General features: G+C 41.7%; 6 protein-coding genes across 6 annotated transcripts; 2 read left to right on the top strand and 4 right to left on the bottom strand.

Moving 5' to 3' along the window:
* Nucleotides 1–658: 658 nt before the first annotated feature.
* On the bottom strand, nt 659–1,635 carry EAE97_011905 (uncharacterized protein; the record flags this gene model as incomplete). The annotated part of the gene is made up of 2 exons (XM_038882419.1): nt 659–718; nt 853–1,635. 2 exons carry the CDS (start codon nt 1,633–1,635, stop codon nt 659–661), a joined length of 843 nt encoding a protein of 280 aa, XP_038726719.1.
* A 556-nt stretch (nt 1,636–2,191) lies between these two features.
* On the top strand, nt 2,192–3,116 carry EAE97_011904 (uncharacterized protein; the record flags this gene model as incomplete). Its single annotated transcript, XM_038882418.1, has 2 exons — nt 2,192–2,961; nt 3,014–3,116. 2 exons carry the CDS (start codon nt 2,192–2,194, stop codon nt 3,114–3,116), a joined length of 873 nt encoding a protein of 290 aa, XP_038726718.1.
* A 1,056-nt stretch (nt 3,117–4,172) lies between these two features.
* On the top strand, nt 4,173–4,756 carry EAE97_011903 (uncharacterized protein; the record flags this gene model as incomplete). The annotated part of the gene is made up of 2 exons (XM_038882417.1): nt 4,173–4,374; nt 4,455–4,756. The coding sequence occupies 2 exons, from the start codon at nt 4,173–4,175 to the stop codon at nt 4,754–4,756; spliced, it is 504 nt and encodes a 167-aa protein (XP_038726717.1).
* Nucleotides 4,757–5,717: 961 nt separating this feature from the next.
* Nucleotides 5,718–6,631, bottom strand: EAE97_011902 (uncharacterized protein; the record flags this gene model as incomplete). The annotated part of the gene is made up of 2 exons (XM_038882416.1): nt 5,718–5,861; nt 5,921–6,631. The coding sequence occupies 2 exons, from the start codon at nt 6,629–6,631 to the stop codon at nt 5,718–5,720; spliced, it is 855 nt and encodes a 284-aa protein (XP_038726716.1).
* Nucleotides 6,632–7,800: 1,169 nt separating this feature from the next.
* EAE97_011901 (uncharacterized protein) lies at nt 7,801–9,737 on the bottom strand (the record flags this gene model as incomplete). The annotated part of the gene is made up of 2 exons (XM_038882415.1): nt 7,801–7,944; nt 8,010–9,737. 2 exons carry the CDS (start codon nt 9,735–9,737, stop codon nt 7,801–7,803), a joined length of 1,872 nt encoding a protein of 623 aa, XP_038726715.1.
* Nucleotides 9,738–11,259: 1,522 nt separating this feature from the next.
* Nucleotides 11,260–13,215, bottom strand: EAE97_011900 (uncharacterized protein; the record flags this gene model as incomplete). The annotated part of the gene is made up of 4 exons (XM_038882414.1): nt 11,260–11,684; nt 11,794–11,994; nt 12,064–12,766; nt 12,920–13,215. 4 exons carry the CDS (start codon nt 13,213–13,215, stop codon nt 11,349–11,351), a joined length of 1,536 nt encoding a protein of 511 aa, XP_038726714.1. The 3' UTR covers nt 11,260–11,348.
* Nucleotides 13,216–13,231: the final 16 nt, after the last annotated feature.

Below are 13,231 nucleotides of genomic sequence, written 5' to 3'. Positions count from 1 at the left end.
AGTACATTAAGCTGGCATCTTTTTCTCGGCTATCTTTTGAGATGACGCCCAAGAAGATGATTCCAGGAGTCAGGTTTATGGTTAATGTTTTGAGTAAGTGAGTTGTTGAATGAAGTTATGGTACCATTTTTACTTGCTGTACAAGTGCATAAAACCTCATTTGTCATTTGGCAGTACTGTACTACCGTTTCATGTCCCTGCAATGGCTCATAGTCAGTTGTCGACATCATTGTCTTCAACGATCGTTGCTTATAGGACCATCACATCTTTTTACGATAAAGAAGTCTAGAGGTCCAGAAGCTTAAGAATTAACACGTTTATCTCAAGTTTCACAGTTTTATGAAAGTAGGTGTAATGATCATATTCTCAAATTATAACTCCACTCAGCAATTTAGTTGTATCAAGCTGCAACCTTACATAACCAACTCTGTTTCTTAAATTGTACTCCCAAAATATTTGCTTGCTAAGACTTGCCTGCCACACTCATTGTGTACGGTTCCTCCCCTAGATTTGGCCCATCATGCCTTTATTGAAAACAAGGCCTCTTGACCCTTCCTATTCAAGTCGTTTTTTGGAAAGAAAAATGAAGAAAAAGAGGCCCACTGAAAAATAACCGACGCCATGTAGAACTGTGTATCCCATGTTGGCAACAAGGTGATTAATATGCTCGTGCTTCTCGATCCTTCACATTTTTAGTCTTGGCCAAAGGATCTTCTAACTAGATATAGTCAGTTAGGGTTTAGTCTTGTGGAAACGTGATTCAAGTTCAGAGTGCTAATTCAACTTACCTTCAATCATTCAGCCTTTGTTTCTGCTGAGAGACCAAAATTCTTCGGTGGTAATGCAGCTTACTATCGGCAACACCCAGCTGCTCCGGAAGATACCCCTGCGTTCCTTGATATCTGTTGAGTCTGGTGAACAATCAAGCGTTCCACCATTTGTAACCCCCAATAGCAAATTTATGTATACCTGAGCAAGCTCCTCCATTCTATCCCTGCTCATCCACTGTATGATATATTGCGACACACTTGACACAGGGAATGGTCCAGAAGGGCAATTAAGAAAGTATAAATGTTTAACTTCTGGGAGTTTGGACAGTGTATACATGAGATGATCGACACTTGGAGGCTCAGTCTTGGCCCAATAAGTGGCCACTGAAGTACAGAGAGTTCCGCCGTCGGGAGTGGAAAGAGTTTTTCCGTTAAACCTCCAAAAATCAATTGTCGGGAGGTCGGAAAATGGTAAAACGGTGATTATGTCCTCAAAAAAAATGGAATCTCGATGAGGGTTAATGTAGAAATGTGATCCGTACTTGGTATCGCCATATGTAGTAGCAACTCGTCGGTAATGCTGAAGAGCAACGTTTCTGGACTTTTGGCAGATTTGAAAAGGTGAGGGAACATTGTACTGGACATCGATAAAATTTGCTTCTGGGAAATCCACGGCAAGTTGATTCGATCTATGTTCTCCTCTAGAGATGCTTCTATATGAACCTCTACCTAGAATTACATCACGTTCGTCTGTGATATTAATGACCTGCTTGTCGACATAGGGACAAAAGGACAAAATGATCATCTGGAGCTCGAGAGGTAGTTGGGGAAAGCATGTGAATCTCTTCAGTGTAGTGACCGCCATGGCTTATTTGGCTTGCAATGAAGCTGGCTGTATAATGTGTGTATGTTGTTGTTTTCGAATTGACAATAACTGTCGATGTGCCAGCTGGATAGTGAAGCAAGTTTGTCAGTAAAGCTAATAAGGCTCTTAAATTCTTTGACTTTTGACAGTCTTTTGAAATTAAATTTTTAATCCCTGCTCTGACGCACTTGTTTTCTGATACATTTATCACTCAGATCTTTTTGTTTATCAATTTGTCTAACTATTCACTTCGATCACTTGTGTTTATAATTCGGTGAAACCTCGGTTACAGATCAGACAAGAACACTACCACTCTCTGATTTACTTGAGAGTCATTGAACTTTATAACAAAACACAAGAGAAAGGCATATTCCAGAAGGACACTACCCTGTCACTACGGCGGTGGGAAGCAAATTAGATTAGTGTTTACCACGTTTTTGGTTGATCTCTACTGCCGTATCAAAGTAAGTACTAAGGCGCATAACTTTCCTATAAACACTTCCGCATTCTCTTCGAACTAACAACTTTTCGCAGAAACTCACCAAATATTACAAATATGCATCCACAAACCTTCGATCTTCTCCGAATGGAGACTAGTCTCCGCCAATTGCAGCTATTCGAAACTCCCAATCCTCTCATCATCGGCGTCGACCACAACTTGGATCCTTATTTCAAAGCTCGGCGTTCATTTTGTCTCTTTCCCAGGTTACCGACGGAACTTCAGCTTATGATCTGGGCTGCGGCTGCGGATGATCGACAGATTGTGCGTATTAAACCTTGCGACGAAGATGGATCAGAAGATGAAGGGTTTCGGGGTCATTATATCATGCCGGTGGTTCTGCACGTTTGTCGCGACTCTAGAAAAGAAGCACTCAAAATATACACGGTTATATTCAGAGGTATTCTTCGCAATCCTATCTACTTCAATTATCAGCAAGACTATATAAGTCTTGTTGGCAGTAGCACATGTGAGCTTTTCGAAACTCTTGCGGAAGAAGACTATGTCATCTCTGAAGAGATCAAAAAGGTCGAAAACGTGTTTTCGATGAGTGCCGGTTGTGGTAGTGGCGAGAGCGAAGAAGATGTTTTGACGGAGATACTGGCCATTTGGGATGGGGTCAAGCGTGTAGTCATTGCAGAAAGATCGCCAACTTGGTGGGGCACATTCAAGGAGATCTGGTCTGACAGGGAGGTGAAGAGGCTCTCTTACAACGCCAAAGCTGACCGTATCAGAGAAGGGACTGCCACTCCAGGATCCCCCGAAGTTCGTATTGTCAAGTTTGATGATATTCTAGATGCCGTGCAACGAGGTGAGCAGCGATCAATGTAAGTTAAAAGCCTTCCACTTCCAATATTACAATCTACTAACAATGACTAGGAGTAGTGCAAACGCAACACTTTCTTTTTTTGACACGTTATTTGACGTCAGCTCTACATATAACACCAAGAAACTGTCCAAGAAAGCTTTGGAATCAGTTTAGATAAAGAACAATGTTACTTGCTTTAGTCGCTGGCGGAATAATGCTTTACTCATAGATGGCCTTGGAAATAGATGGTAGTGTTTAGGAATAGATAGTTGGGGCTATGGCTCTCATATGTGGGTCATTGACATATTTTCGGTTCAGAAATTATGTAATATAGAATCAGCTTTCGTTCAAAAGGTTTTAGAACAATTATGTGTCTTCATTATCATGAAATTGGCTACTTTTCAAGGTTCCAGGTGATTTTTACTAGAAACTCGACAGGTACTTCATATACACCAAATTAGCACACGGTTCTAGCACATCAATGATCCATGGAAACCTTTTAGCTTAATCACTATGAGATGTCAAGTCCTGGTTCGTGGGGTATTTATGTTGGTACAAGAGACTAACAAAAACGTCGGTCAGACGATCTTGGGATAGGCTGTATATCACGTAAACTTCTCGGCTCCATCAGGTGTATTGAGTGGAACATCATAATACCAATGCCGGGCGAGAATGCAACCCATTACAATAGAGACTTCTTCTCAGGCATTATTGATGAGGAAGGAACCATTTATTTGAGTTTTCTAATAACCGGGTATGCCAGATCAACATAGATTTTGAATTGAAGACTTGCCAAGCGATGCTAATTTAAGGTTGGGAAATGGCATTCCTATAGTCCCCATACCTAACTCATCAAACTCTAGGATACGTGACCATCTACATCGTCATATGTAGTACTGTGTATGTCACTCAATGTTAGGAACTTCTAGTGCCTACCTAAGACATACACAAAAATTGAAGATAAGATTAAGTTACCCGAAAGATGTGTATTATATATGTCAATCATATTATGTACTATCCTATTTTGGAAGACACTATAAATCTATGACCTTGGCTTCAGGTTAGTTTAAAACTAGAATCTACATCACTTCGTACAAAAGCTCGCTTTCCCCTTATGTGCCATAATATCTTTCTCCTCTTACACTGACTGCTATCTACTCACTTCCTGTGAAATACAACCAAGTATTCAATTACCACCTTCAAGAATATCCATACAAACATTTCTTCACAATGTCTGGTAGTCGCCGCTCAATCAGGGTATATTCATTTTTCAGAGACTCAAATGACGACGTTACGGGTCCTCCCCCATATAACTCCGCGGTACCCATGGTACCCACGAACTCGCCAACAGGTGGTGCAAAGCCCATGTCCGATTTCTCAGACCTGAGTACCAACATGGATAGCAAGTCATCTGAGGCATCTTCATCAAGCGGTAAATCATCATCAAAAGGTACACCTTCACTATCATCCCAAGATCTCAAACCTCATTAGATTATTAACATGATATACCAGTTCCTCAAAAAAAGATCCAGGATGCCCCAAAAACAGAATGGAAGAATAAAGAGTGCAGGAAATGGCTTGAAGATTACTTCGTAACAATGTGTGGTTACAAAATCGCCGTGGCAGCGGAAAAGGCGTCGAATTTTATGGGTTCGGGCATGAGCATGTATATGATGAGCGTCGCAGAGTGGAAAACATTAATGGGTGTATGTGAGGGGTCTGGGATCTATGGTGTTTTAATGGAACACAACAAAGACGGGAGATATTGTTTCCATTCTTATAACACGAGAAAGAATGGATCTTTGGACTATTAGCTAGGTACTGGAGCATATCTCACATTTTCCTTGCAAGAGTTGGGGTCGACAATTTGTAATGAGTACACGGCACTGAGACCTCGTTATTTTACGTCAATCACATATGATTCAAGAGAAAACTTAGATAATAGATGGAATTTGAATTCAGTTCTTGAGAAAGCTTAATTCAACTACCAAGGTAATTATTGCATATTCCCCTCTATGCCCAAAACATATCGTATTGAGAAAATGTGCCTCAGCCCAGGGACCCAGCGGATCCTATTCTAAGAGAAAAAACAACCACAAATAAGATAACAACTAGGATTCTATTCAACACCAGCTATCCTGACTAAACGTGCTGTCAAGAAATTACCCAGCGGTTAAGTATCCTAGTGCTTTCTGAAAAGAGAAATCCCCAAGAACCAGTAATCCATGTTGTGCAAGTTTCCATGTTGCCACTACCGGCGACAATCGTCAATGTATGAAGTACTTCGACAAAAGTGATTCTCGATTCGTAATAAGGAAAAGCGATGGTCCAGAGAAACCGTCGAGATTTGTTGCCATGTGGAAGACACAACTGCAGCATGATGAACTTTTGAGAGCTACGAGTGGTACGAGAAGAATATCGTATGAAAGCGGTTTGGAAGGGCTCGAGACCACGCAAGTGCTAGGTTCTTTTTATTTGAAATTAGGAACATCAATGGGATGCTTCGAGATGTTGTGAATGTAGTTGTGAGGAGAAGGCGAAGCAAAGACGTAATACTTGATTGTTGAATAGATCGGGTGGATAAGCAAAGAGGACTTTCATTCAGACGTAGCAGTCGATCCAGGCATGTCAATGAACAAAAACCCCTTCAGAATAACAGGTCGCTCTGAGAAGCTTCGAGTAGAGTGGTAGATTGTACGACGGAACGCGAAACCCAAAATCCGCTGTCCCTTTGTAAAGTAGGGTCTTGAATGGGAGCATTGTCTTTGCATTTATCTAGTTTTCAAGATATTGTTTTGTCTCCATAGACTTGATTCGATCTGATCGACGAACTGGTGGCATTTGACTTGGATCTACCTTGATATTTCTTCGTCGACGCTTAGGTGGTTTATTGGAAGGACCAAATGGCTCTGCTAAGCCCTAGAAAATATTAGTAGTTGTCATCCATACAAGAAAAGAAGATGTTCCGTCAAACTTACAGTATTCATCATCTCATATGCCGTCAAAGTTCGCAATCCTGGAATTTGACTGTAAGCTCTGATTGCCTTCCACTCATCAGAATACCATAGCTGGTTCATTTGGACTCTAAGAGAAGGCAAAACGGCTTCAGGAACAATGTCATCGGTTCTCGTAATGAGCGACTTCAAGTAAGGGAAATTCCTTGCACTCTTTATGGCAAGATGGCAGCGATATGCTAGATGAGACTCAAGCAAAGCTATTCTCTCCACGACAGGCATTTTAGTGTTGTCTTTGAAAGACGAAGTTAGCATATTGTTGGTACAGCCTCCCTCAACAAAAATAAGCAATGTATTAAGCTTATCGAAAATTAGTGTATCAACTTTAGGGTTGAACCATAGAGCCTTGCTATACAATTGATACTTGAACTCCAAACGATAATGCTTCATTGCCCAATAGCGAGATTGCCGGCAGGTTATAAGCACAGAAGGGACTCTGCCTTCAGCCGAAACCCTCCAAGGGCGGGGATAAGCAGGATGTTTGCCATGAAAAAGCTTATCCCTCTCAGGAACAAGCTCATTGACCTTACTCTCGGAAAATATTGCCCTATGAGCCCGAACCTGGTAGCTTTCAAATCGAATTCGACTAGATTGTTGTGAAACCAAATCCCAGATCATAGCCTTCAAATCATCAGAAAGCTTGGGGAATACCGTAAACTGGGTGAGAATAGCCATGTTGGAGGTAATGGTGTAAAAGTTGATGGAGTTCGAAGTTCGTAATGTAAATGGTCGTGACTAGGTATGATGAATAGCTTTTGTCAGGTCGAAGGGGTAAAGTTGTGGACAGTGTATGAGAATTCGATTAATAAACGTGCATGAGATTATCAAAAGAAAAAGTGTGCAGAATCCGAGTTGAAAAGTAAGAAGATTGAAATTGTTGTCCTTAAGTTGTTGGCATGAGAACAAAGTTTATTAGCCGAGACAGCTGAAGGACACTTGCAATAGTTGAATACCACAAATTCCAATAATATCTTATCTTATGATAAGAATGAATATTCCCAATTATACCATGACCAGCTGTACCATTTCTCGGTGCTGTAACAAAGAAGTGAATATTCTGGTTAAAGGTATCATGGATGAATAATGTTTCATCCATCACATTATCCCGGTTTCACACAGCACTATAATAGCTGCTCACATAAAGCCTTGCATTTACAGGAGTTATCAAAAGACAGTTTCTTAGTGAACATGCTCAATAAAAGAGAACGGCTCCTTTTGTATAAATGTCCTTTTACATTTGAGTGGGCGCCACCTACCGAGGCTTCCCGAGGTCATGCAAAGTCTTGCCTAATTGCTCAAGTGAATGCATGGAATATCTATTCCACTCTATGGAGTCTATTGAGACTTTTGTAGTTCAGACTACTAGAAAGGATTACCTGTAACTAGAGCATTAAAAGTAACCTTATGATTAGATGATGTGGTGCTACGCTCAAGTCATAGTCACATTATCAAGTGGGAAATTATAAAAATAATTTTAAGGTAATTGTGCTATTTACAAAGGTCTCTGCGTCACAGATGACATACAGCTTGCTAGATTTTCAGATTGAAAACAGGGTGTATTGTAGTCTTTCAATCTTCCCAGAGAAAGAATTCCCCCGCTGTTCCAATCAACGAATGAACCTGAGTGAAAGACCATTAGTCTCTCCAATTCCGTGAATATCCGAAGGAAACAGAACCACGTTCATTGAACTCCAAATTATTTTGTTTTCCACGTGGTTGAACGAAGTATGCCGCAATGTTGGACCTTAATTTACAGTAAATGAAGCGGACTGATGGTAAGTCTGCAAGCACGCTTGCTTTTCCACATCATCCTTTAGACTAACAAACCCTCAATAAACTCCTAGCTACTCTTTTGAAACGAACTCCCACGGGTGCTCAAATAGCCTTGCATGCTTGTGTGAGAACTTCATATCGTTCATGAAAGTGATAGAACTCTTCGCTCCTGGGGGTGGTGTCATGAAATTTGTGATCGCAGGATGTAAACGGTGCTACACATTGGTCAGTAATTCAGAGCTTATAATTAACTGAGGATGTTCTGAAGTACAATACGTACCAGTTGAGATAAAATTTCACCATCTGTACAGATAAAGAACATTGGGTTGGATATCGTTCGTTCAGTCGGGTCCCAATTTGGCTCAACTACCACTGGACGGATAGGCTTTCTGCGATAGTCTTCCCTAACAAAAAGACTTCGTCTTTCCTCCTTCCAGAAGCGTAAAAGTCGATCACGAAGAGTCGAGATAGCTTCACGGTCGGGTTTGCTTCTTTCCTCCGTGGAGAAGAATCTGCTGCGAACCAAATAGGGTACCCCCAACATTACGGACTCGCAGTCATAAAACCTTGCCAGCTGCCTCGCCTCGATCAGTGATCTGTCTGTTCCACCAATAACGAGATGTTTCATGTTGATTCTTCTTGTGATTTTTTCGGCTGCAGGCCGGAATAGGTTCATGTGCGCTCTTCCGGTGGATTCAGCTTCAGTCTGGCGGTTGTATCTCCAATCTCTCAATACCTGAGCATCTTCCAAAGCAATGATATCCCTATCTTCATTAAAGTATGTCAATTGTTTATCATCCTTGATCATTGGAATTACTTGGAATTCATTCTCATATAAGTCTTTCGCAATTGTGAAAGTAAGTTTGCAGACATAAAAGATGGGAGGAAGCTTGTAACTTATTGCAAAGTATGGGATCCGCTCTGATGGATTCTCTCTCACCGTGAGATTTTGTAGCACAGGTCTGAAACAGCGGAAAATCTTGATGATGTTCGGATTACTGTTTGCGTGGATCCTTCCATACCACTGCCAAATCATAATCTGAAGCTCTAATGGAAGATCAGAAAACTTGTGAAATGTTTGTCTTCCAAATTTCTGCTCTTTGGAATAATTGTCAGTAGAAGGTATTGGAATGGTCTTTGATGACTTGAGTGAAACCTTTAGAACATTGGGTACCTCGCCCAGGGTTGGAATCTTATCAATAGACTTTGATTTCATTACAATCAGAGGCCGAAGTGAGCTAATCGAGCGCTTGGTTTGAGGTTGCAACTCTTCGATAGATCTTGGCGTAAGCTGCAATTTGTCGATAGACCTTGGCTCCACCAAATCCTGAGGTCGACGCTTGGGTTGATGTCGCTTGTGTTTCATATAGTTTAGTTCCATGTCATTTCGACGTCGAAGTGAGCTAATCGAGCGCTTGGTTTGAGGTTGCAACTCTTCGATAGAGCTTGGCGTAAGCTGCACTTTGTCGACAGACATGTCCATTAAGTCTTCCATTCGACGCTTGGTTTGAGGTTGCATCTCTTGAATAGATCTTGGGGTAATCTGTAATGTGTCGACAGACATGCCCATTAATTCAATTCGACGCTTGGTTTGAGGTCGCATATCTTCCACAGACTTTAGCTCCATGCCATCTCGACGTTGAAGCGGGCTGTTTAGAAAACTGGATTGAGGTTGCATCTCTTGGATAAGTCTTGAGAACTTGTCAACTCTTGGAGGTGGGATTGGGCTCCTTGAACGCATGGACCGATATCGAGTCTCTTTGATAGACCGTGGCTCCCTTATATGTCGAGGTCGAGGGGGGCTTCTTGAACGCCTGAATCGAGATCGCATCTCTTCCATGGTTGGTTTCGTGGCAAATCGAGACCGAGGTTGTTGACTCGAAAGCTCCCGCGGAGGCATGTGATCAATTGGTATTAGCTGTGATTTTGGCACTGGTCCATGAAGTACCGCCGCCAGATTGGGTGGAATCCATGGCTTTTCGCCTTGTCCTTTGGAGTTCTCCGCCATGCTATCCGGATAATTCGATGCCTTTTTGTTGTATGGACTTCACTTCAACGAATGATTGACTGGTGAGGCTTGAGTGGTGAAGGAATGAGCGCCTATATCCTGTGTTAGCTTGATCAATTTCGAGAGTATCTTTCAACACTGAGTTGATACAGGTGTTGACTGGAAATCAAAACGCTGCAATATGATTTGATAACACTAGCTCTCAGATCGAGAGTTTTAATTCCTGTAGAACTTGGCCTGAGTGAAAGGAAAGAAACTTACTCAAAATCTTCTTCCTGCTGGAATGTGTTGATCAAGCCAACAGCCTTTCTCTTTTAAGATGATGGTCTTTAAAGGTGCTGATACAGAATAAATTGTGCGAAAAGACTTTCCTATTTCAACTTCAAAAAGGATTTGTTGTTGACAGATTCAAAATCTCAAAGGTAAGTTCTCTTCCTGAATTTAAATAAACCTGAAATCACTACAGTTGTGCGAATTCGGTTCTCAGCACAGCCGAGTTCGAATCTTGTCTTGTGACTTCATGTAATTTCGGAGATATTGGGGCCGAAAAATGAGTGAATAATGCTGCTTGTGAATATGTCATCAAGAAAGAATTGGCTGAAGAATCCACAAGAAAAACTTGTACGGCAGCTTCATTGTGTCCTATTCACTGTGGAATCTCAGAGTCATCAATACAAGCTTTTTTTGAATCATTGTGGTGCTATCTATGAAAGGTGAATGGATTTTGCTGTTGTGATGGATAAGAATGATCTTCGTTCATTGTGATATGTCTACTGACAAGCTTGGAATCAGTGTAGATTGAGCACTTTCACCAAGAAGAAAGAGTGAACATATTCCACACAAATAGAGCCTCACATCTCCAACCAATCTCCATGTGTCTTGAATATTTGGTGTATCTTCCCAATTCATTACATATTGAGCTACCCAAAAAGTCTTTTGGCTACCCAAAATGCAAATTAGAAAAATAAATCCAACAACAAATTAACATTCTCCGTTCCATCTCCTCTCTCCTCTCCGTCCCCTCACACTCCCCTCACACTTCCATTTCCCTTTCCAGCCACCAACTATCCATCCTCCCCCTCCTCCCGAGGTCCTTCCCACCCCCCGGTTCAGAAATTCACTCCCCAAGAACCTTATCTTCTTCATACATCACCAACCCACTGACTCCAAGTAGGTATTAACCCCATATCTCCACCTCTATCATACCACTAGACTTTCGTTCCGTCCCCTTTCCTTTTCTCCACCATAAACAGAAATCGCATTCCAAAAAGGACGTTCCTGCAAATGCGATGAATGGTACGAATTCAAACGGGGCTGTGATCCACCGACTTAAATCTCAGGGCAGGGGGCGGGGTTGACATTTGAGATAGGCATCTTAGGAATTGAGATGGAAGAAAATGAAAGAGAAGCAGCATGTAATGAGAGAGTGGGTATTGAGTTACAAAGAATATTCAGTAGACGCTCTCGATACAACCTATCGAAGATTCGAAAGGGACTGCTGTACAACTTTTAGTTCAATGCATGTGCACATAAATTCCAAGTATTTATTCCCAAACTACAAACGAAAAGGGAACTCGGCGTATCCCATCCCAAAAACCCTTCCAACCCAGCCTACAAAACAAACCTAAATCCCGGCCAATCATCCCCCCAATTCCCTTCCTCCTCCTTTCCCTCTTCTCTATTTTTCCTCTTCCTCTCCTCATCTTCACTATACCTATAATCTCTCCCTCCACCATCTCTAATCCCATTTTCTCTCTTCAATCCGAAGAAGAAAACCGTACACATAATTCCACACATGATCAACATTCCGAGAGAAACCCCATAACCCACAGGATATTTTGGCGCTTGATTTGTTATGAAGATATTAGATGCGACAATACCGCCAATATTTCCCACGCCTATTTGAAGGGCGGTGGAAATGGAACGTTTGTAGTGCCCTGCCATATTCTGTTTTGAAGATTAGTAGGCTTTTATTTATTGTGAGGGGCGATGAGAATGGGATAGCTGAGGGGAAATATTGATAGGGAGGGGATTTTGGAAAGTTGGAACAGCATACGTTAGCAACCCATGCCCAAGTGACTGGTTGCGTCATATATCCGCCCGTAGTTATGAAGAAGCAAGCCATGTATTTAGCACCAGTTGGGACGTGCGACTGGCAAAGAAGGATCACATATCCAATGATACCAACTGCGAGTCCAGCGATTGTAAAGGCGAAGCGATGCCTAAGACGATCGGTCAAGTATGCTATTACAAGGCACTGTACACGGATTCAGTAAACTTTACATGCAAAAGATATCAATAGAGAAAGAGATAAGAGTCAGCATACCGTAATTGTAGCCACACAATATATAGGAATAGTTCTGACCTGACTACCAATCGCTGTATGTCCCATTTCCTGGATGATTGTCGGAATGAAAAAACTAGTAGCGTAACCAGTATTTACAACTCCCATATACATGAATATTCCTGCATAGATTTTCCAATCACTCAATATCCTCTTCAAAGATTCTTTATTCAGCGTGTTAAGCTGGGTACCTTCTCCCATGTCATCTTTTAATCGTCGGATTAACATTTCCCGTTCCGATGATGTAAGGAAAGATGCAGTTTCGGGCCAATCAACTAGGATACCCAGGACTTTAAAGGAGAGAGCAACAACTATAGTAAGAAGTCCCTCGATTATAAAAATCCAACGCCAGCCACTGTAGCCACCAATGCCATTCATATGAGCTAGAGCATAAGCAAAAAGACCTCCAAAGGCCCCAGAGAGAATTGAGGCTGCAAAGAAAAGACTAAGGCGCCACTGCAATTCATAGCGTTTGTAGTACATGGAAATCAGATAGACAGCGCCAGGAGAGAAACCAGCCTCGAAGAGTCCGAGAAGAAACCTCAAACCAACCAATGCACTCTGGCTACGCACTAGACCTTGGCAGACTGTTATGATCCCCCAAAGGGTCATTATAATAGTCAACCAAAGTGATGGTGGGAGGCGACGAAGAATTAGATTGGAGGGAAATTCAAAGAAGATGTAGCTTTAAATTTGGTTAGCAGTAGTAATGCGCGTGGTTCAGTAGCATGATAATGTTATTGGCTATTTAATAGATCTGGAATATCTTTCTTTGACCGTATGGAGTTCAATTTGACTTTGCAGTTTCAGAACAGTAAGAGCCAAGATAGAAACTTACGACGGGAAGAAAATCATGAGGGCAACGTTAAAATCATTTCCCGCCATCTTCAACTCCTCAGTCATCCCTTGTATCTTTGCGTTACCAATATTGACCCTGTCGAGAAAAGCGAGCACAAACAAGATCATAAGTGGAAGAACAACATGTAGATCAAGCTTCCGAAGGAGAGATTTCTCAATTGATGGATTTATTTCGCATGTAGAAACTTCAAATGCGGCCGTGTCTAGTTCCTTTGCCGCGATCGAAGACTGTTTTTCACGTGAGGGAGATATTGGGAAGTTCGATGAGGCAGGCATTTTCGTTGAATGACCG

Source organism: Botrytis byssoidea (assembly GCF_014898295.1).
Source record: "Botrytis byssoidea strain MUCL 94 chromosome Unknown BBYS_044, whole genome shotgun sequence".
In the NCBI taxonomy this organism is placed as follows: Eukaryota; Fungi; Ascomycota; class Leotiomycetes; order Helotiales; family Sclerotiniaceae; genus Botrytis; species Botrytis byssoidea.
Note: the sequence above shows the minus strand (reverse complement) of the source record. Positions and strands in the feature narration are given on the sequence as shown.